This window comes from Nuphar pumila, chromosome 9 (genome assembly GCF_984573655.1).
Source record: "Nuphar pumila chromosome 9, dmNupPumi1.hap1.1, whole genome shotgun sequence".
NCBI classification, from domain to species: Eukaryota; Viridiplantae; Streptophyta; class Magnoliopsida; order Nymphaeales; family Nymphaeaceae; genus Nuphar; species Nuphar pumila.
The window spans coordinates 72,309,502-72,335,547 of NC_143257.1; the positions used below are offsets into that span (position 1 = coordinate 72,309,502).

The 26,046-nt window shown below is 39.4% G+C and overlaps 1 protein-coding gene across 4 annotated transcripts in view; it reads right to left on the reverse strand.

Annotated features, from left to right (window-relative positions):
• Positions 1 to 26,046, reverse strand: part of DCL3 (dicer-like 3) — a 145,061-nt gene that overhangs the window by 117,665 nt on the left and 1,350 nt on the right. For all 4 annotated transcript variants that reach the window (XM_090017661.1, XM_090017660.1, XM_090017659.1 and 1 more), the window contains exons 4-5: positions 20,290 to 20,424; positions 20,113 to 20,182 (exon numbers count right to left, since the gene is read on the reverse strand). In XM_090017661.1, coding sequence (XP_089873787.1) covers positions 20,113 to 20,182; positions 20,290 to 20,424 — 205 coding nt within the window. The remainder of the gene's footprint in view (positions 1 to 20,112; positions 20,183 to 20,289; positions 20,425 to 26,046) is intronic.

The following is a 26,046-nucleotide window of genomic DNA, read 5'->3' on the forward strand; positions in this document are numbered from 1 at the left end:
TATGTCACAGGGACTCGGCAAAACATATGCCGCACCCGCGTCGATGCGACGCGACGCAGGATCGCGTGCGGGTGCGACACCGGGTGCGGTCAACACGACCATGGGTGAGATCAACGCACCCAGGGTCATTTTTGTCCACATTTTCGGGCGAAAAAAAAAATTTCCCCCCGATGAAAAGGAGGATTAGGGCAAAAAAAAAATTTGCCCTAATCTCTCCTCTCTCTCCCCCTGAGCTCGAGCTCTCCCATCGCCGCCCCAGCTCCGCCGCCCCCAACTCCGCCTCCCAGACTCCTCCTCTCGGCTCCTCCTCTCCTTTCGCAGGTATGTCTCTCACTCTCTTCTTGGGTCGGCTGGGGAGGGGCCGAGCACCCCCCCCCCTCTCTCGGTCTCTTGTTGGGTCGGCAGGGGAGGGGCTGAGCCTCCCCTGCTCCCTCGTTTTTCGGCAATGGAGGGGTCGAGCCCCTCCCCCATCTACCTCTTTTTTTGGGTCGATTGGGTCGACAGGTGAGGGGCCGAGCCCCTCCCTTTTATGTTTTTCTTTTTTGGGTCGACAGGGGAGGGGCCGAGCCCCTCCCCTTTATGTTTTTCGTTTTTGGGTCGAGAGGGGAGGGGCCAAGCCCCTCCCCCATCTGTTTTTTTTTTCTTTGGGTCGACAGGGAAGGGGCAGAGCCCCTCCCCCATCTGTTTTTTTTTGGGGGGGGGGGTCAACAGGGGAGGGGGCGAGCCCCTCCCCCATCTGTTTTTTTTTTTTTTTGGGTCGACAGGGGAGGGGCTGAGCCCCTCCCCCATATGTTTTTTTATTTGGGTCGACAGGGGAGGGGCCGAGCCCCTCCCCCATCTGTTTGTTTTTTTATTTGGGTCGACAGGGGAGGGGCCGAGCCCCTCCCCCATCTGTTTTTTTTTTTTGGGGTCGACAGGGGAGGGGCCGAGCCCCATCTGTTTTTTTTTTCTTTGGGTCGACAGGGCGCCCCTCCCCCATATGTTTTTTTTTTTTTGGGTCGACATGGGAGGGGCCGAGCCCCCCTCGCTCTCGCTCTCTTGTTGGGTTGGCAGGGGAGGGGCTGAGCCCCCCCTTCTCCCTGTGTTTTCGAATTGATTTGAAAATTATAATGTATTTTTTTTTGTGTTTTCAGGATAAAAATGACGGATAAAGGGAAAGGACTTGCGTCATCCTCATCCCAACATGTGAGTTCTGCTGCTAGTTTTGCTGATAGTTGCAGTGGGATTGATGATGTGGGGCCACTATGGATACATGTAGATGAACTTGCAAAAACTTGAGAAGGAGGTGGTAAAAACAAAAGATTTCGATGCAAGCTCTGCGAAAAAGATTTTGTTGGGTCTTACACAAGAGTGAAGGCTCATTTGTTGAAGATACCAGGACATGGCATTTCAGCTTGCAGAAAAGTTGATGAGGCAATGCGAAGGCAATACAAGAAAATACAAGAAAAATATGAGAAGAGAAAGGCAATGGTCGATTCTTCTGCACTCAGTGTGCCATTTGCAAACCACCAAGAAGATGCTGAAAAAAAAAGAAAAGTCAATCTAGGAGGTAGAGGAACGATACAAGCAGCATTCAATACATATGGAAGAGAAGAATTGGATAGAAAAGTTGGGAGGTATTTTTATTCTGGTTCACTCCCATTTAATGCGGCTAGAAATCCTTATTGGAAGGATTTAGTAACATCCTTGGCAAATTGTAATTTGAGTGGTTATGTGCCTCCAAGTTCAGAAAAAATACGAACCACACTTCTTGCAGAAGAGAGGGCAAACGTGGAGAGGTTGCTAGAAATTAAAAAATATTCATGGGAGCAAAATGGAGTTTCCATTGTGTCTGATGGATGGACAGATATTCAAAGGCGTCCATTAATCAATTTCATTGCTTGTTCGCTTAGTGGCCCAATATTCTTGAAAGCAGTTGATGCATCTGGGGAATATAAAAATGCAGAGTATTTGAAGGGATTGTTTATAGAAGTGATAAAAGAAGTGGGTGATCAGAAAGTGGTACAAATCATTACAGACAACGCTCCGGTTTGTAAAAGTGCAGCGTTGAGTTTGGAGAGTGAGTACCCTCATATTTTTTGGACTCTCTGTGTAGCACACAGCTTAAATCTAGCCCTAAAGAGCATATGCAACCCCAAAGAAGAAGAAAATTCACAAGCATATGCTTTATGTTCATGGATTGAAGATTTAGAAAGAAATGTCAAAAGCATTAGGAATTTTGTTGTTAACCACCATCGTGCTAATGCTATATTTAATAGGCATTCTGATTTGAAATTGTTGAAGGTCGCTGAAACACGTTTTAAGTCCATCATTGTGATGATGAAGAGGATTAAAAGAGTGAAGAATGCTTTGATTAACATGGTGACTGATGAAAATTGGACATTCTATCGTGTTGATGATGATATGAAGACTCAAGAAAATAAGAAATTCATTCTTGATGATGAGTTTTGGGACAGAGTGGTATACTTCCTTCAATTTACGCAACCTATTTAGGAAATATTAAGAGAAGTTGATAAGGATGAGCCCATGCTTCACAGAGTTTATGAAATGTGGGATAATATGATTGAAAAAATAAAAACTATAGTTTTTATGTATGAAGAAAAAAATCCTGCATTGGATGATTCAGATTTTTTTAATCATATTCATTCAATTTTAGTCAAAAGATGGGATAAGAGCAACACTCCTTTGCATTGCATGACACATTCTCTTAATCCAAAATATTATGCAAATAAGTGGCGGGCTGGTGGTATTGGTCGTGTCCCTCCAAATTTAGACCCAAAGCTATCAAGACATAGAAATATGTGTATGACAAGACTTTTTCCAGAAGCATATCTTCTACATCAAGTCACACAAGAGTTTGGAAAATTTTCATCTTCGAGATTATATGCACCGGCATTATTCGCGAGAAAAGAAGATAATATAGATCCTATCACATGGTGGTCAACATTTGGATCAGAAACACCTCTTCTGCAACGTCTTGCATTAAGATTGCTATCGCAGCCTGCTAATTCATCTTGTTGTGAAAGAAATTGGAGCACATATTCTCAAATACACAACATGAAGAGAAATAAACTCACCAGCAAGCGTGCAGAGGATTTAGTATATGTTCATTCAAATCTTCGATTACTTTCGCGAAGCAATGATGAATACAGGTACTAATTTGCTCTCTTAGTTATTTGATTATTTCTTAGTTTTCATTTAAATATACTTTTAAAATCTGCTGACAGCTGCTACTTTTAAAACCATCCAGATCCTTCTTTTTCGTAAAGGATTTTCTCTCTCCATAATAAATGATAATGATGGTGGTAGCCTTGCTGGCTATTAGTATTCATTGTTCTCCTGACGAGATGTAGCTTTCGGTCCATGTTCGTAAGCCAAGTGGTGGGGACGGCCATGGGCTGCGTGATCGGGCCGAGCGTGTTCTGGCTCTTCTACAAGGCCTTCAAAGTGGGCAATCCCAATAGCGAGTACCAGACGCCCTACGCGACGCTCTACAGGAACATCTCTATACTGGGGGTGGAGGGCTTCTCGGCGCTGCCCAATCACGGCTTCTTCGCCCTGGCCGTCGTCATCGACCTGCTCAAGTACAGGATCCTCCCCGAGAGGTGGGCCAAGTTCGTGCCGATTCCAATGGCGATGGCCATCCCGTTCTACATCGGGGGTTACTTCACCATCAACATGTGGGTGGGGAGCTTGATATTGTACGTTTGGGAGAGGACGAACAAGGGGAAGGCGGAGGCGTTCGAGCCGACAGTGGCGTCGGGATTGATATGCGGGGACGGGATATGGATGTTGCCCACCTCCATACTCTCTCTTGCCAAGATCAACCCACCCATCTGCATGAAGTTCCTGTCCCGCGCCCTCAACAACCGGGTGGATTCCTGGTTGAGTGGTTGAGAAGGGTTGGTGATGGAAAGTTGCTCTCTCTCTCTCTCTCTCGCTCGCTCTGCTTTTATCTATTGATATTTGCTTGGACGGTCCAGTTAATTGTGTGGTGCTACCGTGTGCTACAACAACACTCAGCCTGCCTTTGATTTAAGTCTCTGGTTTTATTCGTATTTTATCAGCAGGCTCCATTCTTGAAATAGTAGTAGGGTATGATAATACAAGATTAACTTAATTAGTTCTATCATTCACTCAGTCGAGTTGGTTGAGTCTTTATCTAAATGTTTGTCTTTTTCCAATTTATATGTCAACTTTGGTTGCTCTCAGATTTGAGTTACGGATTTGCCAACCATTATTACCAATGATATGACCATGTAACTAGCATGGTTTCTTTTTCTTTTTTTGGTTATGGGCCAAAGCTACATGATAATGATGGTGGTAGCCTTGGTGGCTATTAGTATTCATTGTTCTCATGACGAGATGTAGCCTTGTGTAGAATAAAAACATTAGTATCTCGGTGCTCCAGCTGTAGCCTTGTGTAGACCTCTCTTTTTCACATGTCAAATCCAATAAATTTCTTTTAGCTGTCATCGTTGTGCAGCTGTATATAAAATGAAATTTGAAAAATCCTATGGCGTGGCAGTGGAGTGGTAGGCCTCATGAAGACTATCTCTCCAACAAACCACATCAAACCTTGCGTTTATATTTTTTTTCGTGAAGACCAGGGAGTTTCAGATATGATTGAATCATGACATTCAGCAGAACGCAGCAGGCTGGGATTGCCAATCCTTTCGTTTCATCAATTTTGTTTCGTTGCCTCAAAGTACACAACAAGCAGAACGTGGGTAACGAGCCTTCAAACAAACTCCCGACCCGCGTCGGGGGAACCCCCAGACCCCCTTTTATATATATATATATATATATATATATATATATATATATATATATATATATATATATATATATATATATATTTACATTTTTGCCCCTGCCGCACCCCCGCACCCAGGTTTTTTGGAAGTGCCGAATCCCCGCACCCGCACCCATGTAACATAGCCAAGAACATGGCTTGGAATTTGATGAGACATTTAGCATTGTTATGTGAATGGGTATCATTCGTGTTGTTTTATCCCTTGCTACTAATTATGGGTGGAGCCTTAGTCAAATGGATGTAAAAAATGCATTTCTCCATGGTACTTTACGTAAAGAAGTGTATATGGAACACCCACCTAGGTACCTAGAGGCAAATGTTAAGACCACGGTGCTTCGTTTAAAGAAGGCTATATATGGTTTGAAACAGGCATCTCGTGCGTAGTTTGAAACTTTTAGTGCTTTTGTTCGCTCTTTAGGATTCATTTGAAGCCAATGTGATTACTCGTTATTTGTTCCTTCGGATCACTTTCACATTATTATCATTCTTGTCTATGTAGATGAATTTGTTATTACAGTCAGTGATCGAAGAAGAATCACAAAGCTAAAATCAATGCTCAACAAGCGTTTCATATGAAGGACTTGGGTCTTTTGTGGTATTTTCTTGGCGTAGAAATTGATCAAACCAGCAACTTTCTTATTTTATCTCAAAGGAAATATGCCATGGATATTCTCTCTTGCTTCGGTATGGTGGACTGCAAACCAGTACAGACTTCCATTGCAGTCAGCATCAAGTTGACTAATGATAATCCTCAAGATCCTATGTTGCCGCACCCAGAGCAGTTCTGCAGCCTGGTTGGAGCTCTCCAGTGTCTTACCTTCACGAGGCCTGACTTAGTATATGCCACAAATCAGGTCTCACGGTTTATGCAGTCACCTAAACTTGGTCACATGGAGGCGGCTAAAAGAATTCTTCAACGATGGTCTTTTCTACAAGAAGCATACTTCTAACCACCATGATAGGTTGGAACTTGTTGTCCTTGCCTACTCTAATGAAGACTGGGCCAGTGATCCCTCCACCAGATGATCTGTCACAAGATATGCAGTTTTCTTGGGGCAGCATCTAGTCTCTTGGTCTAGCCGAAAATAAAAGAATGTTGCATGGTCTTGCAGAGAAGCGGAGTACCGAGCAATGGCAGTCGTAACAGCAGAGGTGTTATGTACTAGACACTTGCTTGTCAATCTGCGTCAAATGCTTTCCCGATTGCTTCTCTTCTGCGATAATCAAAGTGCAGTCGCTATTGCCACCAATTTGGTCCAACATGGGAAGATGAAACATGTAGAAATTGATCAACATTTTGTCCGCGAAAAGGTAGAGTCAAGAAATTCATTCGTTGTTCCTTCGAGGTGAGGATCAAGTGGCAGATCTTTTTGCCAAACGACTCTCTTCCTTAAGACATTGGTTTCTTAAGAGCAAACGGTCCATGGTTATTCACGACCCCTGCATAGTTTGAGGGGGTTGTTAGAACTCTCGTATGAAGGGTTATTTTGTCCTTTCACCCTTATTGTGATGTCGTGTAATTGTATTACATACTAAAGGGAAATTTTGTAACTCTACATATATTTCAGCATTCAATATAAAGAGATGGCGTCCCAGCTAGGGTATGACCTCCAAGTTATCTCCAATCTTTTCCCTCTTCTTTTTTGTGTAACAGGGCACGCAGACTGAGGCACGCAGCACGCAAACTTTGAAAAGAAGTGTTTTCTCTGGTTATGGGTCATGGATCTGAAGATCCAGACCCGTGACATCCACTTCTTTATTAATGGCATTATGTAATACTGATTATTGTAATGAGGGTATTTTAGTACCCTAATTAATTTTGTAATCACATGTTAATATAAAGGAATACACAGCAGCCGACCCTAAGACTGATGGGCATCGGTTTCTCCCAACTTCTCTCTCCCTTTCTCTATCTCTCTCTCTGTTTTTCAGCTCTCACGCGTGGAAGGACCTGGAGATTCAAAATCTAACATGGTATCAGAGCCACGCTTCAGTTGAAACTGGAATCGATCTCAAAGGTACGTCCGATAGATCTATCACTTATCGATTTTCTCTTCTAAGTCAAGAAAATATTCTTCATTCCCCTTATTTCATTTTTTTTTGGTTCACGTCTGACCCATCTTTGGTCTCCCCACATTCTTTTCTTCTCAATCAGATCTGATATCAATCAGATTTGAATGTCTCTTCTTCCCACAGTTTTCTTTTCGTCTCTTTTTATTTTTCTTTTACTTCGGTGGTGGCCGAACCTCGGTTTCCCCACAGTTTTCTTTCGGTTTCCTCATTCTATCACTCACATACCCAGTTTATCGCTCTTGATAGCAGCGTGAGCTAATCACGCAAGGCCCTATTTTGATTCAGTTGCATCCTTGATCAAGCCGATACATTCTCATTGTGTCAATACATAGTAGGAATTCATATTCACATTGATTTTTTTTTTGGATTTTCATATCCGATATTCCATTTCATATACAAATCAGAAATCTGATTGACATTCAATTTTCGTTTCATATCAGCAATCTGAATTAGTTTCTACAGTCTGATAGCCATCGATCGAATTAGTTCTTGCAAAAAAAAAAAACTACAGGTGTAAGCAGATTGTGCTGAATACATTCTTAATTCTGTGAAACATGAATTCACTTCCTAGCCAGTCAGTTCTTTCTTCAAGTTTCATCAGTCAGCTCGTGTCTGAAAAATTAAATAATGGTATCTTCTTGACTTGGAAGAGACAAATCATACCTTTCATTAGGAGTCAGGATCTTTTTGGACATCTGGATGGATCTTTTTCAGTTCCTCCTGAGTTCATATCACAAGAAGAAAGGGACAACAAAAGGGAATCTACTACCGTATATGTTAGAAATCCTGAATTTGTGGATTGGATGAAAAGAGACCAAGCGCTTGTTTATATTACATCAACACTGTCACAAGAGGTTCTAGTAGCCATTCCAGATGACTGCACTGCCATGCAACTTTGGAACAGACTTGTTCAGACATACTCACAGGTTTCTCAGGCCAGGATTATGTTTCTTAAAAGAGAATTTAAATGTTAAGAAAGGATTCCATGACCATCATGGAATATTTGAACAAAATGAAGATTATCACAGATCAGTTAGCAGTTGTTGGAAGTACAGTTTCTGATAAAGATTTGGTACAGTAAACCCTCAGTGGATTGGGACACGACTATCATATGATTGTCACTTCCCTGTTATGTTTACCTGAGCTGCCCAACTTTGAAGATCTGCACGCAAAATTGTTACAATATGAGATGAATCTAAAGGGCTTTTCTGAAGAATCATCTATGCATACTGGGGCACAAGAAGTGTTAAAAGGGGGGAGCCCTCGTTCTCCTGTGAACGAGCAAAAGAGAGAGAGAGGAGAGAGAGAGAGAGAGAAAAAAAGGGGGATTTCAGAGAAAGGTCGTGCGTCAATCGTGACTGCACCTTTCATTGTATTTAAAGTTTAAGTGAATATAACTAGGGTACAAAAATACCCCTTAACAACATGCTAATGTACATTAAAAAAACACTAATTGGATCTGGACCCGATCCATTATGTAAGTGGATCGGGTCAGCCATATACACGATGACTTCTTTTCACCCTCCCTCAAGTTGTGCATGGTGCTGAACCATGAACAACTTGTTTTTCAGAAACCAAAATCTATCCTTTGTCAGCCCTTTAGTGAGGATGTCAGCAACTTATTCTTCAGTTGGCACATATATGGGCTCAATCTCTTTGTCTTCAACCTTTTTTCTAATAAAATGTTGATCTATTTCAATGTGCTTTGCTCGACTATGGTGGATGGGATTGAAGGACATGTTGATGGCACTTTGATTGTCACACAACAACAGTGATCGAGCAATCGGTTCTCCCATTTCTGTCAGGAGATGTCTTATTCATGTAGCTTCGGTCGTGGCAGTGGCCATCGATCTATATTCAGCCTCAATGCTTGATCTAGCAACCGCCTTTTGTTTTCTACTGCTCCAGGATACCAAGTTTGGCCCAATGAAGTTGCAATAACCGGATATTGATCGTCGTTCGTCTGGATCACCCGCCCAATCAGCATCAGCATAAGTGACGATCTCATGGCCCTCACGGTCCCCGCCTGGATCTAAGTCTCTTTTCTTGTATACCAGCCCATCACCAACCGTACCCTTCAGGTAACGAAGTATACGTTTGACTGCCTCCATATGTGACATACGAGGTTCATGCATGAATTGGGATACCTGATTAACCGAATATACTATGTCAGGTCTAGTAAAAGTCAGGTATTGCAACATGCCAACTAAGCTGCGATACTTAGTGGGATCTCCATATATATCTCCTTCCTTTGAACTCAGTTTCTGATGAATGACACTTGGAGTTGTCAACGGCTTGCAATCTGTCATGCCTGCTCTACTGAGAATGTCCAACGTGTATTTGTGTTGAGTAAGGGTGAGTGTATCATTTCTTTTATCAACTTCTACCCCAAGAAAATATCGCAGCTCTCCCAAATCTTTCATCTTAAATCTCTGATTTAATAATTTCTTTACCTCCTCAATGTAACTTTTACAGTTCCCTGTGATGATGATGTCATCTACATATATTAATAGAAGAGTATGACTCCTTGTTCATTGTGAATAAATAATGAGTGATCCAGAAGGGACCGAGAGAAGCCATGCCGTTGTATTTTTAAAGAAAAACTGTCGAACCAGGAACGAGAAGCTTGTTTCAAACCATAGAGGGCTCTCTTTAACTTGCATACATATTTTTTGGCGTCTCGTTCGGCATATCCGGTGGGTTGTTCCATGTAGACTTCTTCTTTTAAATCTCCATGCAGAAACGCATTCTTTACATCCAGCTGGCTCAATGTCCATCCATGTTTAATGGCTAGACTCAACACAATGCGAATGGTCCCCATTTTAACTACTGGGCTGAAAGTTTCATCAAAGTCCAGGCCTTCCTCTTGTGTGAATCCCTTGGCTACAAGTCTAGCCTTATACCTTTCGATGCTCCCGTCTGGTTTATACTTTATCTTGTACACCCATTTTGACCCAACAACATTTCTGTTTAGTGGTCTAGGTACAATCTCCCACGTCCCACATTCATGTAAGGCCTCCATTTCTTCATTCATTGCTTCTACCCATCTTCTAGAGCTCGCAGCTTGGTAGAACATGAGGGGCTCATCCTCTTTACTTATGGATGTCAAGAACAATTGAAAATCCAGTGAAAAATTTTTATAACTTACCCACCTGTCAAGCGGATGTCGAATCCGTGAGGATCTTCTGACATCCATCGTCTGCGAAGCGGATGATCCAGATGGATCTGTACTCGTGCAAGAAATGAATGAGGGCTCTTTCTCTCGCCGGGTGTACACAATACCCTTATATCTTGTTGGCTCCAAGTCATGTGTAACAGTCTCCTCCGTTTGAGTTTCATTGGCTGATTCCTCATGTGTCTCCTTCTGACTGCAATTTTCTGGACAGTCTACCTTACCATTGGAAAAGAGTTCTGAATTTAACCATGGGTAGTAGACCTCAATGCTGGGGCTCGAGTTATCAGCATGAAAGGTGGAATTAGCATCCTGATCATCAAAGTTCATTTCATCGAAAATTATATTCCTTGATATTTTGACACGCCTACTCAAGGGATCATAGCACTTGTACCCTTTGTAGTCTTCTGCATATCCTATAAATCTGCATTTTAAGGCTTTATCTTGGAACTTGTGCCTGAGTGAGCTGTCAATGTGAACATAACAAACAGACCCAAACACACGTAATTCATGATAATCAGGTTGTATGCCAAAAAGAGAGAAATATGGTGACTTGTGTTCTAAGATACTCATGGGCAATCGATTTATCACATGAACTGTGGAGTGAAAAGCCTCAGTCCATAACGATACAGGGAGGTTGCTCCCATGCATCATGCTCATAGCAGTCTCAACAATGTGTCGATGTTTCCTCTCAGCAATCCCATTTTGTTGAGGTGTATGCGGGCAAGACACTCTTCTCTTTATCCCATTATGTTGAAGGAAACTAACAAAGTCACTCGAGGAGAATTCACCTCCTCCATCACACTGGAAATTGAGAATGTTGGTAGAGAAATGATTTTGAACAAAAGAATGAAATCTCTAGAACAATCCAAAGACTTCTGATTTGTGTTTCATAAAAAATATCCAAGTATAACGTGAGTAACTATCAATGAAGATAAGATAGTATTTACTGCCAGAAAGAGAAGTAAGTGGAGCAGGACCCCAGACATCTGAACAAATGACCTCAAATGGCCTTGAAGCTCTTTTATTAATGGAAGTAAATGGTAAAACATGACTCTTACATAAATGACAGCTAGAACACTTTGTATCAACGACTTCTGAACTCAGACTGGACTCAGGGATGAGATTATTCGAGACAAGTTTTTCAATAAAATGACGACCACAATGGCCAAGACGACTATGCCAAAGTCTTGGCTTGTTACATTCAGAAATAGTAAATATAAAATCAGGGTCAAAAGATTGACGTTGGTGAGGCTTCAAGGATGAATAGTTGGAATGAATGAAGGAAGGATCTTCTTGAAAGATGTACATATTGCCCCATCGTTTTCCTTCAGCGAATGTCTTCCTCGTGCGAAGATCCTTGACATAAACAGAAGAGGGAGTAAATTCAACTGAAGCATTAGCATCATCAACAAGTTTTGAGACAGAAGCAATGTTCTTTTGAATATTAGGTGCATGGACGACACTTGGAAGTTTAAGAGAGGACTTTGACATGTGTATAGTGGCATTTCCAGTATGTGAGATTGTGTGATGAGATCCATCTCCTGTGACTATGCTATTCTTACCAACATAAGGAGTGAGAGTCAAGAGTTTACCTACATCACCTGTGACATGAGTAGCTGCTCCGGAGTCGACATACCAAATTCCTTTGTCATTTTGCTTCATATTCAATCCTGCCAAGGCTGCCAGCAGCAACTCTTTTACTTCTCCATCCTTCCTAGCTTCTGCTTGTGGAGCTTTCCCTCTGTTTTGAGGGTTAAACCAACAATTCGCTTTAATGTGCCCTTTCTTGTTGCATAGGAAACATGTGGGAGTGGGTCTTTGTCCTTGTATATTGGGTGTTGGAAGTATGCCACGACCTCCATAGGTATTTCTCCCTTGGCCTCCTTTTCCTCGAAAAGAACTTCCTCTTCCTCGACCATAACTTATTCCCATAGCCAGTACATCCTGTGTTCCTGAATGCCCATGAGTATCTTCAGAAGATCCTTTCAGAGTCATTTCATATTGTAATAATTTCGCACGAAGATCTTCAAACTTTGGAAGTTCTGGTAAACATAGTAAGGTTGTCGTCATAACATGATAATCTGGCCCCAATCCACTCAAGGTTTGTTGAACTTTATCTTTTTCACTGACAAGACACCCAACAACAGCCAGTTGGTCTGTGATACTTTTCATTTTATTCAGGTATTCCATGATAGACATGGAATCTTTCTTCAGCATTTGAAACTCTCGCTTAAGAAACATAATTCTTGCCACAGAAATTTGAGAGTATGTTTGAACTAGCGTATCCCACAGTTCTTTGGCCGAACAATCATCAGGAAGGGCAATAAGGACCTCTTGTGAGAGAGTTGAAGTGATGTATGCCACTAGCGATTGATCCCTTTTCATCCAAGCAACATATTCTGGATTCTTGTGAAGAACAACAGATTGTTCTCCTTTATCATCCGCTTTTTCCTGCGAAAGGAATTCTGGAGGAGCGGGAACCGATCCATCCAGATGACCAGAGAGATCCTGACTCTTTATAAATGGGATGATCTGTCTTTTCCAGGTTAAGAAATTGAGGTTATTCAGTTTTTCAGAAACTAGTTGACCGAGAAAACTTGAGGACAAACATGATTGCCCATGAGTAAAATCCATTGGAGGGAAAAGCTGAACTCACACTTAAGTATATAAAGAGAAACAAAGCAAAACAGAAGGTTCGGCTAAGAGGACACTCGGTTGACAGGTGAACTAGAAAACAAGTTGACGTGATTTCTAGGTGCTGCAGAGAGTTCGGCTAAGAGGCTGATGTACCAGGTGATACTTTGCAGTCAGGACAGAGCAGAAGTTCAGAATGAAAACAGCAGACAGGTGCACTAGAAAACAAGTTCAGAATGAAAACAGCAGACAAGTGAACTAGAAAACAAGTTCAGAATGAAAACAACAGAATTTCAGAGACAATGAAATCAGCAAAGATTAACAGAGGAATCACAGATTAACAGATTGTAGGAAATCAAAGGAATCACAGTGATTCTGTAATAAAAAAAAAATTTACGTCACCACAGAGGTTGCGTTTCCATTGGAGAAGGAAGACTCGAAGACAAACTGCACTTTGCGTTTCTAGAAAAGTCGATCAGACTCAGAGGTTGCGTTTCCAGATGTACTCGGCTGAAGGATGGAGAAAACTCGATCGTTGGCAGGCGTGATTGCTCGATTGTGGCTGAAGCGTCAATCGTTTTAGAAGAAGACTCGATCAGACTGCGATCGTTGGCAGGCGTGATGAAGGGAACAGCAGATTGTGGCTGTAGGGATCAGCAGATCGTGATGAAGAGAACAGCAGAACGTGGCAGGCCTGTGATGGAGAAAACTCGATCGTTGGCAGGCGTGATTCGTCGATCGTGGCTGAAGCGTCGATCGTGGGTGAAGAAGACTCGATCAGACTCAGCAGATCGTGGTCTTCTAAATAAGCTCTGATACCATGTTAAAAGGGGGGAGCCCTCGTTCTCCTGTGAACGAGCGAAAGAGAGAGAGAGGAGAGAGAGAGAGAGAGAGAAAAAGGGGGATTTCAGAGAAAGGTCGTGCGTCAATCGTGACTGCACCTTTCATTGTATTTAAAGTTTAAGTGAATATAACTAGGGTACAAAAATACCCCTTAACAACATGCTAATGTACATTAAAAAAACACTAATTGGATCTGGACCCGATCCATTATGTAAGTGGATCGGGTCAGCCATATATACGATGACTTCTTTTCAAGAAGTTCTTGCTACAGGGGTTACTTATGCACGAGGACGAGGAAGCTATGATATCAAGGGAAAAGGAGCACAAGGGAGAAGTGGTCATGGAGGTCGTGGATTATTGCCTACACCCAACTCATATACCAACCCACAAAGACAGAGGCCAATTCCTACTTGCTTTCTGTGTAATAGAAGGGGGCATATCAAAGCTAACTGCTGGTTCAATCCCCTAAATAAAGAAAAATCAACACAAACTTAAGCAAAAAGAGGCACAGACAGTACAAGGACCAACGGAGAAGTAAAAGAGTTGTTGTTGTCAGCCTTAGCAGAATTGAATCTGAAACAAAATAAGCAAGGTACTTGGTATGTGGACTCTGGCGCAGCGACTTACGTTACTGGTGATGCAGGTAAGCTCCTAAAACTTGTTCCTTACATTGGTAGAAGTAGTATAGTTACTGGAGATGGATCACACCACTCTGTCTCGCATATTGGAAACTCCATCATACCCTTGCCCGAATCTCCCATCAATCTTTCAAATGTTCTTTATGCTCCTAATATCAAGAAAAACATTGTTTCAGTTTCTAAACTTGTTGATGATATCAAAGCCTCAGTTGAATTTACTCCTTCTTTTGTTCTTGTTAAAGATCTCTGCACGAAGGAGACGTTCGCTAGAGGAAAACGGCAAAGCAATATGTATGTTTTTCAAGAAGATCCTTCAGCACATATTCGCTCTGCAGAGCCAAACTTGAAGCTCCAATCATCGTTGTCTTCTGAAAATCCTACCTGCGTTTTTAGTGTCTCTGAAATCAATAAGTCAAATCGTTGGCATGGTCGTCTAGGTCACTGCACTAGTAGTTTCATTGAAAAGCTTGTTTCAAATAACCTCATTCCCAAGTCAAGTTTAGGAAGAAATGTCAATGACAACAAATGTTCTAGTTGTCTCTTATGTAAGAGTCATGTTTTACCATTTCATTCTATCAATAAAAGAGCTTCAAGACCTTTTGAGACTATCTGTTCTGATGTTTGGGGGCCTGCTTCAGTTGCTTCCATGTTTGGAACTAGATATTATCTTTTATTTGTTGACAGTTATTCTCGCTATTCCTGGATATTTTTCATGAAACATAAATCTGAGACTTTCAAGTTGTTCTGTAACTTCCATTCCTTTGTCAAAAACCAATTTTCTGAAAACATCCCAAGTTTCCAATGTGACGGAGGAGGTGAATTCTCTTCCATTGACTTTACTAACTTTCTTCAAAGCAATGGGATAAGGAAAAATGTGTTTTGCCCACACACACCTCAGCAGAATGGGATTGCTGAAAGGAAGCATCGCCATATTGTTGAGAGTGCGATGAGCATGATGCATGACAGTAATCTTCCGATCACTTTATGGACAGAGGCTTTTCATTCTGAAGTTCATGTGATAAATCGATTGCCCATGACTATTTTGGAAAACAAGTCTCCTTACTTGTCTCTTTTTGGTATACACCCCAACTACTACGATTTGCATGTGTTTGGATGTTTATGCTATGTTCATGTTGACAGTTCAAGGAGACATAAGTTTCAGGACAAGGCTTTGAAGTGCAGGTTTGTGGGTTATGTTGATGACTATAAATGGTACATGTGCTTTGATCCGGTGAGCAAGCGCATCAAAATATCAAGAAATGTCATCTTTGATGAATTGAATTTTGATTGTCGATGTACTAGTTCTTCAGAATCAAAACATAAAGTTGAGGCTTATTATCCTTGGTTGAATTATGAACTTCTCTAAGGAACTAGTGATGCTTGCTCAAATTGCACTCAAAAGGATGATGGAATGATTGATCATGAAAATACAGACTCAACTTTGAATCCAGGAAGGTATAAAGGCCTTGTCTACACTCGACGAGAAAGAGAGTCACCCACCATAGTTGATTCAGACATGGACACATCCTCAACATCCAACATTGTTGATACTAGAAAATCCACACGTTCTCGCCATCCAATTGAAAGGTGGGTCAGTTATGAAAATTTCTCATTAGATTTTCAACTCTTTCTAACAGCCTTGAATAAAGAAGATGAACCCACAACGTTCTCTCAAGCATCAAATTCCAGAAGATGGATTGAAGCAATGAATGAGGAGATGGAAGCTCTACATGAATGTAGTACGTGGGATGTCGTATCAAGACCACCTGACAGAAACGTTGTTGGTTCGAAATGGGTGTACAAAATAAAGTATAAATCAGATGAGACTATAGAGCGATACAAGGCGAGACTTGTAGCCAAAGGTTTTACACAGGAGCAAGGACAGGATTATGATGAAACTTTTAGTCCAGTGGTGAGAATGGGGACAATCCGAGTCATACTTTCTTTAGTTGTTGAACACCAATGGACCATTAGCCAACTTGATATGAAGAATGCTTTTCTTCATGGAGATTTGAGAGAAGAAGTTTACATGGAACAACCCACTGGTTACGCAGAAGGTAATCCTACAAAATATGTCTGCAGACTAAAAAGGGCGATATATGGATTGAAGCAGGCATCTCGATCTTGGTTTGACAGCTTTTCTCTTGAAATACAAAAATATGGTTTTAAGAAATCTCTTCTTGACCACTCCTTATTTATATTTAAGAACCAAGACACAATTACTCTGTTGTTGATATATGTGGATGATATCATCATCACTGGCAGTTCCAATGAGCACATTGAAGAAGTCAAACATCTCTTGAATCAGAGGTTCAAAATGAAGGACCTTGGCAAACTACGGTACTTTCTTGGAGTTGAAGTCGACAGTTCCTCTGAAGAAATGACTCTCACTCAACATAAGTATACCATTGATGTTCTCAATAAAGCGGGTATGAAAGACTGCAAGCCCTTGAGCACCCCTAGCGTTCTTCATCAAAGGCTTAGCTCTCAAGACGGAGATCCATTTGATAATCCCACACAGTACCGTAGCATAGTGGGTATGTTACAATACCTCACTTTTACTCGCCCTGATATAGTCTACTCGGTGAATCAAGTTTCTCAGTTTATGCATGCCCCATGTGAAGGGCATATGGAAGCCGTTAAACGGATACTACGATATCTGAAGGGAACGGTTGGGGATGGTCTCATATATAAGCGAAAGACAAATGGGCAAAGTGCACATGAGATCACTATTTATTCTGATGCGGATGCGGACTGGGCGGGAGATCCAGATGAACGCAGATCAATATCCGACTATTGTGTATTTGTTGGGATGAATTTGGTTTCTTGGAGTAGTAAGAAACAAAAGGTTGTTGCCAGATCCAGTACAAAGGTTGAATACAGGTCAATGGCAGCCGCCACTGCTGAGGCTACTTGGGTTAGACATCTACTGACAGAAGTCGGAGAATCGATATCTCGATCACTTCTTTTGTGTGACAACCAGAGTGCCATTAGTATGTCTTTTAATCCAATCCATCACAGTCGTGCCAAACATATTGAAATAGACCAGCATTTTGTGAGACAAAAGGTAGAAGAGAAAGAGATTGAGTCTGAATTTGTTCGAACTACAGATCAAGTGGCGGATATATTTACAAAAAGATTGACAAAAGACAGATTTTGGACGTTAAAAGGCAAGTTGTTCATGATTCAAGATCATGCACAACTTGAGGGAGGGTGAAAAGAAGTGTTTTCTCTGGTTACGATCCAGACCCGTGACATCCACTTCTTCATTAATGGCATTATGTAATACTGATTATTGTAATGAAGGTATTTTAGTAGCCTAATTAATTTTGTAATCACATGTTAATATAAAGGAATACACAGCAGCCGACCCTAAGACTTAAGACTGATGGGCATCGGTTTCTCCCAACTTCTCTCTCCCTTTATCTATCTCTCTCTCTGTTTTTCAGCTCTCACGCGTGGAAGGACCTGGAGATTCAAAATCTAACAGTCTTCACGCTTTTGAGGATTGGGAAGCTTTCTTGGGTGACCTTCTTGGCGGGCGACGACTCCACCTTGAGCGAGGCCGCCTTGCAAGAGGCATTCAAGAGCACCCGTTGTAGTAAAGAGTTGAATGGTGCTTCGTTAGCGGGTACAGTGGAGTGGAAGGGATGTGGGGAGGCAACTATCGAAGGCTACCGCGTGGGTGCAGATGCCCAATCGGCACTTGAGAGGCCCAACGAGACTAGAGACTCGTGGGCAAGCTACAATGAGCACTTGGCTCATTGTGGGCTATATATATATATATATATATATATATATATATATATATATATATAGAAGAAAAGCAAGGAACTAAACAAAGAAAAAGAAACCAATGAAAGTTCAAGAAAAGGTAACTCCTGAACTTTAGCAAATAAAAAAAGCAAACAGTAATCACTTTCTGCAGGGAACCGATCTACAATAGTGATGATGTCAGCCCTATTTCAATACCTTTTTTATAATAGCCTGGTTTTTCTTTTTTTTCTTAACCAGATCTGATCATGTCCCCTTTTTTATACCAAGCCTTTTTTTTTTAAATCAACAGGGCTGCTTTCCCCCCTTTTTTTAGGGGAATAGATGGATGACTTTAAGAATCAGATTTGATACGAAGGAAACAAGAATGAATAAAAACTATGATGAGTGAAATACAGAATAGGGACAAAGAAGAAGGGAATGGAGAATAGTGAAGAATAACAAAGGAGGAAGAAATAAGGAATAACGACTTATGTTGAAGAAAGGAGGAGAATATTCGTCAGCAGCCTTCGATGATTTGAGGTCTTATACTTAACCCTGATGTAATACCATAACACAATGCCTTGGAGTTCGTGCATGACGTGTGCAATTCATGCAATAGAGAAAAGAGAGATAGATTGGTAGCCAAGAAAAAAGAGGACGACCGATCTGAATAGGGTTCTCATCCTTATATATTAAAATATTTTAACTTGTAGAAAAATGCCCTCAGCTTATATAACATGTACAGACATATCCCGATATATCTTGAATGACTAAAATACCCTTAATAGATGCTGATGTGTGACTATTCTTAATAAAATGATTCTGTCAAAGAAATTCCAAAAAAAAGACTTGGTTTCATTGTGTACTTGGGCATTGAAGAAGATGAGATAATTGACCAATTCTATTCATCTTGAATATAGGATTGTGTACTTCATTCATAAAGCCAATAAAAAAACTTCATTCATAAAACAATACTGCATTCGTTTCGCCTGCCCCCTCTATGTATAACCGGATCAATCAGAATTGCTTGTCGCCTCCTCTATAGTTCTTGCTCAACACTGAAACCATAAATTGTTCCAAAACAGATGACATTTCATATAGCAGCCGTTGGATTTAAGGTGCCATTTTCACGCCTCTTACCCTAAGTAACATAGAGACGACTGATGGAGATGTGTCATGATAATCTTGTCTCTAATTTCCCATCAAGAATTGTAGACATGACACAGGAGTAAATTGGAGCATCCTTTTCATATAGTTAACACCATGGAAGAAATAGATTGTCAATTTGGAAGAAAGAAGAAAAAAATTGTCCCAAAGAACATCGTAAATAAACTGCAGTGTAAATACTTGGTAAGAAACCGATAACATCAAGAAAAGAGTAGAAATCAAAGTCTTTAAATTGCTTTAACTTCATACGCAATTCTATCTCTAACAAAAATGCACTCTGTTTGAAAGTGCTTGGTCCTGTCAGTAACAGAAGATCTAAAGCCTATGCTGATGCAATTTTGTCATCAGAATAAGTTGTGGATCGTGCATATCTTCTCACCTGAAATATTAAATTATCCTCCCAAACTATTTCAAAGATAGTCCTTGAAAGTGCTGCATATTCTACCCCAGCACTTCATCGCGCTATACATTCGCATATTATGCTTATCCAAGACACTTAAGCTTCTATTGAAAACAAAATTCCTTTTATCTGGATCACCAGCACCAATAATAATCTCAATGAGTAATAACAGATAGCTATACTTCTCCTGAAATCAATCTTGTATAAATAAGACCGTGAATAGTAGTAGACCCGATATACAACAGTATCCTTTTCAACGGTTCCATGTGAACTGATGTAAAGTCCATCTTCATCCCTCCCCCTACCCCTCCTCTGTGTGTGTGAGCAAGCGTGTGTGCACCTGTGTATGTTCCAGGCCCAAAAACTTCTCATCTTAAAAACAATAATGTATATTGTGAAAAAAATCATCAATCACAGAGTCAGACGATTATTCCCATTGCGAACAAAGATAGCTTTAAACACAGAAATATCATTATATTAAACCAAGAAAAATACTTGAAAAGAGATTTTACATGTAAGCATAAGTTCTAAGCACTTTTAGCTACATAAAAAAATACTGTCATTAGACACAAAATAATCTTGAACAATAACAATCACATAGACAAAGCACCTTTCCTACTGACAGGTGAGGCAGTCATTCCAAACACCTTTGGTTTGTGATTTGTCTTGTGGTAGTATTCCTATTTTAACATACGCAATTGAAAAGTAAGTCCGTTTTGCAATAATTGCCACTGAAAATAGCATAAATATTGTTATGAGGATAACGTAGTCATCTATTAGAGCTTACCACCATTATTTTTGTATAAGGATGGTTTCCAGTAGCACGGTGGCACTCATCAAGTATTAACAACCTCACCATGTCAAGTGCCAGAAAAGCATTTCTCAAAGCATCCAACAGGATTTGTGGGGTCATAACCATTACCTGATCAATTTATTACACAAAGATGTTCATAAATCATGGAGTTATAATCATTACCTTATCAAGTTATTTCACTAGACAAAAAGAAATGGAAATCGAAAGCATTTATCAAAGCATCCAACAAGATTTTTGAAGTAATAACCATAGCAGGTGATCAATGGATTCCTACTCCTTCCAACAAAGCACGCAGCAACTAGCAAGGTAAACCCTTTTTCAGAGCATATTCTTGGCATTTTGTCTCTTTTGGGTCTTGGGATTCTTTGGTTCGAGTTTGTATTTCATGAAGGATTCATGATCGTTGTGTGACTTGGATTCAATGGAAAACTAGACCCGGTACGTATCTTATATCTTTAAGTAGTTGTAGTGTTATCTTTTTCATGGATTATGCATGAGGAAGCACTTATTTTTTTTAATCTTTAAATATATATATATATATATGTTTGCCTTTGTTATTAAAACAAATAAACTTTGAATGGTTTTTTTATTATTGTTGGACTTGTTCTTATAAGATTTATTTGTTTAATCTTGTGAAATTAGATATATGTATGTTTTTTGAAATGATGTTTGAATCTTAATTTTTCAAAAAATTGTTTTATTTGATATATATGTATACAATTTTGTATGCTTGAGCATTTGTTGGCTTTTGTTCTATTATTGAACTTTGTTTTCTTCTTTCTTGAAAATTTGTGTGCACATCGGTTATGTCTGTATAGATCGTCAACTTATAGTTTGGCTCTAACTGACGGTTGTTTGATCTTTAGTTTTATGAGTGTTTTGTGTCACTTATTTGTTTATTTGGTTATTATTATATTGAATGCTCATAAAAATGTTTATTTATGAAGGGTATCTATTTTTAAAATCAGGGTGTTTCGAAAGATTGTACAATTTGATGGCATTAGTTTGTTTTCATTACAAGCTATCTTACCTTTTATGTTTCCTCCTATTATGCCTCTTATTTAAGTGTTATTACATGTTGACAAGAGATGTTTATTCACACCTTCGTGTCTGATTTTAGTCCATCGTTGGCATAGTGATTATGGTCTTATTATAGTCGTTGATACACTTGTTTTAAGTAGGTTTTAGTCCATCGTTGGCACATTAGATATACGTATATGTGCAGGTTTCAGTGCGAAAACAGAATAAACACCTGTGGTTATCAACTTTTTCAGGGCATTGATTAGTTTTCAAAAAAGAGAAAAAATCGCACAAATTTCACCAGTGTTTTTGAATATTTGATTTCTTTAATAGCTTTCTTTTGAAAATATTTTTTAGAAAAAGTAGTTTTAGGAATTTTATAAAATTAGGTAGAGTGTTTAGAAAACAGTTGTTTAACCTAATATTTGCTATAAATAGTATTAAATTAGGAGAGGCCAACGTATTCCCTTGAAAACAATGCCAGCCCCTCTATCTCCTCTCTCTTCTCTTTCCCTCTTCTCTCGCACTACTGCAGGTTCCTCCCTCGTATCTTCTCTTTTCCTTCTTAGATCTCATCCTTTCTTTGATCCTGCTTATCGTCGGTGTCCCTTCCTCGTCATCAGAGTGTGTGTTTGACTGCGGGAACGACCACTTCTTTTCTCAACCCTTCCATCGAAAGCGATTCTGAGGTTTACTTCTTCTCTCCCATCTCTTTATTTGATTCGCATTTAGTTTAGATTTATTGCACTTTATTTAATGCATAAAAACATACTTTAGCATTGCATACATTATATTTTTATCTTATGATGTCGTGTTGCATCCAAGATAGCTCCAAAATAGCCTTATCTCCTAAACGGTTTCAAAGGACAAAGTTTTGGATCTTTGCTTAAGCAAAACTCATAGACGTATTCTCTATAACAGTAGAAAACATGCATTAGATTAGGCACTTTTTTTGTTTAAATGTGTATTCAAAGCGATAAAAAATCGACGGCTCATATTGAACCAAAAGTTGCTGAAATAGAAAACAAGGTTTCTCATCGACTCTATTCAATCCAAAGCATGGTTTTTAGTGAAGAAGCAATTATGAATGCATCAACAAGTTAGGAGTTATGTGCAACTATGTTTTTTCAAAGCGTTTAGGATAGTTTAGGACATAAACTGTTTAGGAGCTACTCATCACTCTATACGGACATGCACATATATATATAGATGTGTGTGGTGTATGTTAGGTTTTTATGTGTTTTTATATTTTTATATTTTCTTCTGATGTATTTTTAATATGTCAAACAAGGGATTTTGGACATTAGCATTCTAGCAATTAGGGCAAAGCCCCTCTTTGTTCATATGCATATTCTGAAATTTTTTAATTTATTGTCTCAGTAAGAAAACCCCGAATTGAGAATTTTGACCTTACATTGAAATGATGGTTTATAGTGCCATATCTAAAGTGGCAGAGTTGAGGATTGAGTGTGGAGGAATACTACATCATGATCAGCAAGGTACTTGTCATTGGCAGGGAGCTTTGTCCTTATTAGGCATGCTTTCAACAACATACCATACTATTTCATATAAAGAGATTCCTAGGATAGCAAATAAGAGACTAGAAAGATCTCAAATTTTCTTTTTAAAGGTATTAGTTGCTCAGGTGTACGACATTTGGTATCTTGAAAGAAGGCACTTAGGAAGTTGGAAGGGACTTGAATGAGGGGAATCAGCATAATCAATGGAGTTCGCTTAATGAAGTGTTGGTAGTTGTCACTAAAAAGATGTGGTGGTCTAGATATATATGTGTTAAAAAGTAAATGTGTATATATATGAGTAATCTGCAAGTTTCAGACCATTTATCTTTCAGACTATCCCTGATTGCTTTAGAAAACATATTTCCATGAGTTTTTTACTTAAATAAAACTCGTAGTTGTGATCACTATGGTTTATTTAATGGAAAACATGTATTAGTTTAAACATTTTTCATGTTTTGATGTGTTTTGAGCTCAACAAAAAAATCAACTGTTCATATTACACCAAAAACTTGATTAACAAAAAAACAAGAATTATTGCTAAATTGATTTGATTCAAAGCAAGATTCTTAGTAAATAAGTAATGAAAAACACATTTACAGGTTTGGGTTAAGGAAAAAAAACACATGCAAGTGTATTATTTAAAGGGATCTGGGATGGTCTGGAACCTACACATTACTATATATATATATATATATATATATATATATATATATATATATATATATATGTGTGTGTGTGTGTGTGTGTGTGTGTGTGTGTGTGTGTAGGGGGAGAGAGAGAGAGAGAGGGAGAGTAATGAGTAGCTCCAAAATAGCCTTATCTCCTAAACGGTTTCAAAGGACAAAGTTTTGGATGTTTGCTTAAGCAAAACTCACAGACGTATTCCCTAAAACAGTAAAAAACATGCATTAGATTAGGCATTTTTCCTGTTTAAATGTGTATTAAGAGCAATCAAAAATTGACATATTGCACCAAAAGTTGGTGAAATAGAAAACAAGGTTTCTCATCGACTCGATTCAATCCAAAGCATGGTTTTCAGTGAATAAGCAATTATGAATGCATCAACAAGTTAGGAGTTACCAAAAAACATGTGCAACTATGTTTTTTCAAAGCGTTTAGGATAGTTTAGGACCTATGTCACAGGGGTGCGGGTGCGGGTGCGGGTGCGGGTGCGGGGATTCGGCACTTCCAAAAAACCCGGGTGCGGGGGTGCGGCAAGGGCAAAATTGTAAAATACATATATAAGGGGGTCCGAGGGTTCCCCCGACGCGGGTTTTTTCAAATTTCATTTTATATACAGCTGCACGATAGCGCACCCATCTCGTCAGGAGAAGAGTTCGTCAGTAGAACAGTGAATGCTAATAGTCAGCAAGGCTACCACCATCATATTATCATTTATTATGGAGAGAGAAAATCATTTACGAAAAAGAAGAATTAGCAAGGCTACCACCATCATTATCATTTATTATGGAGAGAGAAAATCCTTTACGAAAAAGAAGGATTTTGAAAAGGCTACCACCATCATTATCATTTATTATGGAGAGAGAGCAAGGCTACCACCATCATTATCATTTATTATGGAGAGAGAAAATCCTTTACGAAAAAGAAGGATTTTGAAAAGGCAGGAGCAGCAAAAATTTTTTTTTTTAAAATTTTGCAGCTCATTTCATAGGGCAAATTTTAAAAAAAAATCCAAAAAAAAAATGGACCTAAATGATCCTGGGTGCGGTCAACGCATCCAGGATCGGGTTGACCGCACCCGCTCCCGCGTCGAGTCGCGTCGACGCGGGTGCGGCACCCTGCTAGCCGAATCCCTGTGACATAGTTTAGGACATAAACTGTTTAGGAGCTACTCATCAATCTATACGTACATATATATAGAGAGAGATGTGTGTGTCTTATTTAGATTGTATGTTAGGTTTTTATGTGTTTTTATATTTTTATATTTTCTTCTATTTATTTTCTTCTGATGTATTTTTAATATGCCCAACAAGGGATTTTGGACATTAGCATTCTAGCAATTAGGGCAAAGCCCCTCTTTGTTCATATGCATATTCTTATGCATTTTAAGTGATTAACAAAATTTCCTTACTTTATTTGTGAGTGTTTCCTTTGTGAGATTTGTGTGTTGTGTTCATTTGCTCTTTGTGTTCCTTTCAGCACTTAACCCCTTTGGCATTTGATGTCATATGTGTTTGCGATTTTGGACCTTGACTACCATTTAATTACAATATGAAGCAACTGGAAATCTGTCTCTCTCAATGGAATGTTGGTTCGAGTATTGAAGAAACTGTGTTAACACAAGAAAACCTTGAAAATATAGGTTTCTCACTTGTCAATAGGTGTCCACTTACTTGGCCAAGGAACAAATAATGTTTCACCTCTTTTCAACTTGGCCTTTCTCAGATATGTCTACCATATGAACTGGTCAGATTGGAGGATACATCAATCAGGCAGATTATTAATCCATTATGATTTGAAAATAAAATTAAGAAACAGATCCGGATTTCAAGATAGTGGCATCCACCAGCATCGTGGTTTATACAGTTGGAGAACAGAAGGAAGGATTTTGTACAAGAGGCCAATAATCCCCTTTTGCAAAGATAAGGATGAAAGCTAGCTTCCTTTCAAAGAGCAAAAAGAAATGAGAAGTTCTCAAAGTGGCACCTAACTTTATAGCATAATTTAATATTGCACCTAACATTTGACAATTATCAACAAGGCAACAAAAGGCACCTAACATTCCAAAAATGTATGGATATTTAGATCATCTCCAGGCATAAGAGTAAGGATATTAGAGTTTGATGTTAGAAGAAGAGAGAGAAAAAGTGATTAATAAATTTTAATGGACATGTTTGAGATTTCTCTATAAATGTAATGCCAAAACTGTCCATGATTTTTTTAATTAACCATAACAAAATTTATATGTGCTTTGAAAAAATTCAATAAATAGGTGCAGCCTTTAGTTCTGTTGAAAACTTGAGGTTCAATTTGGAAATTGCTCAAAAGAAAAAAGAAATTGTTATTATAATTGTCAAAACTTATAGCAAATCTCTAGGCTAATGTTTTTCATTTAGTTGTACAAGCTACTGCATCTCCATGACTAGTTAAAACTTGTGTAGTCAAATTATCATAGAAGAGAAAAGGAAATGACAAACAGTGTTATCCAGCAGGATATGGATCAACATGT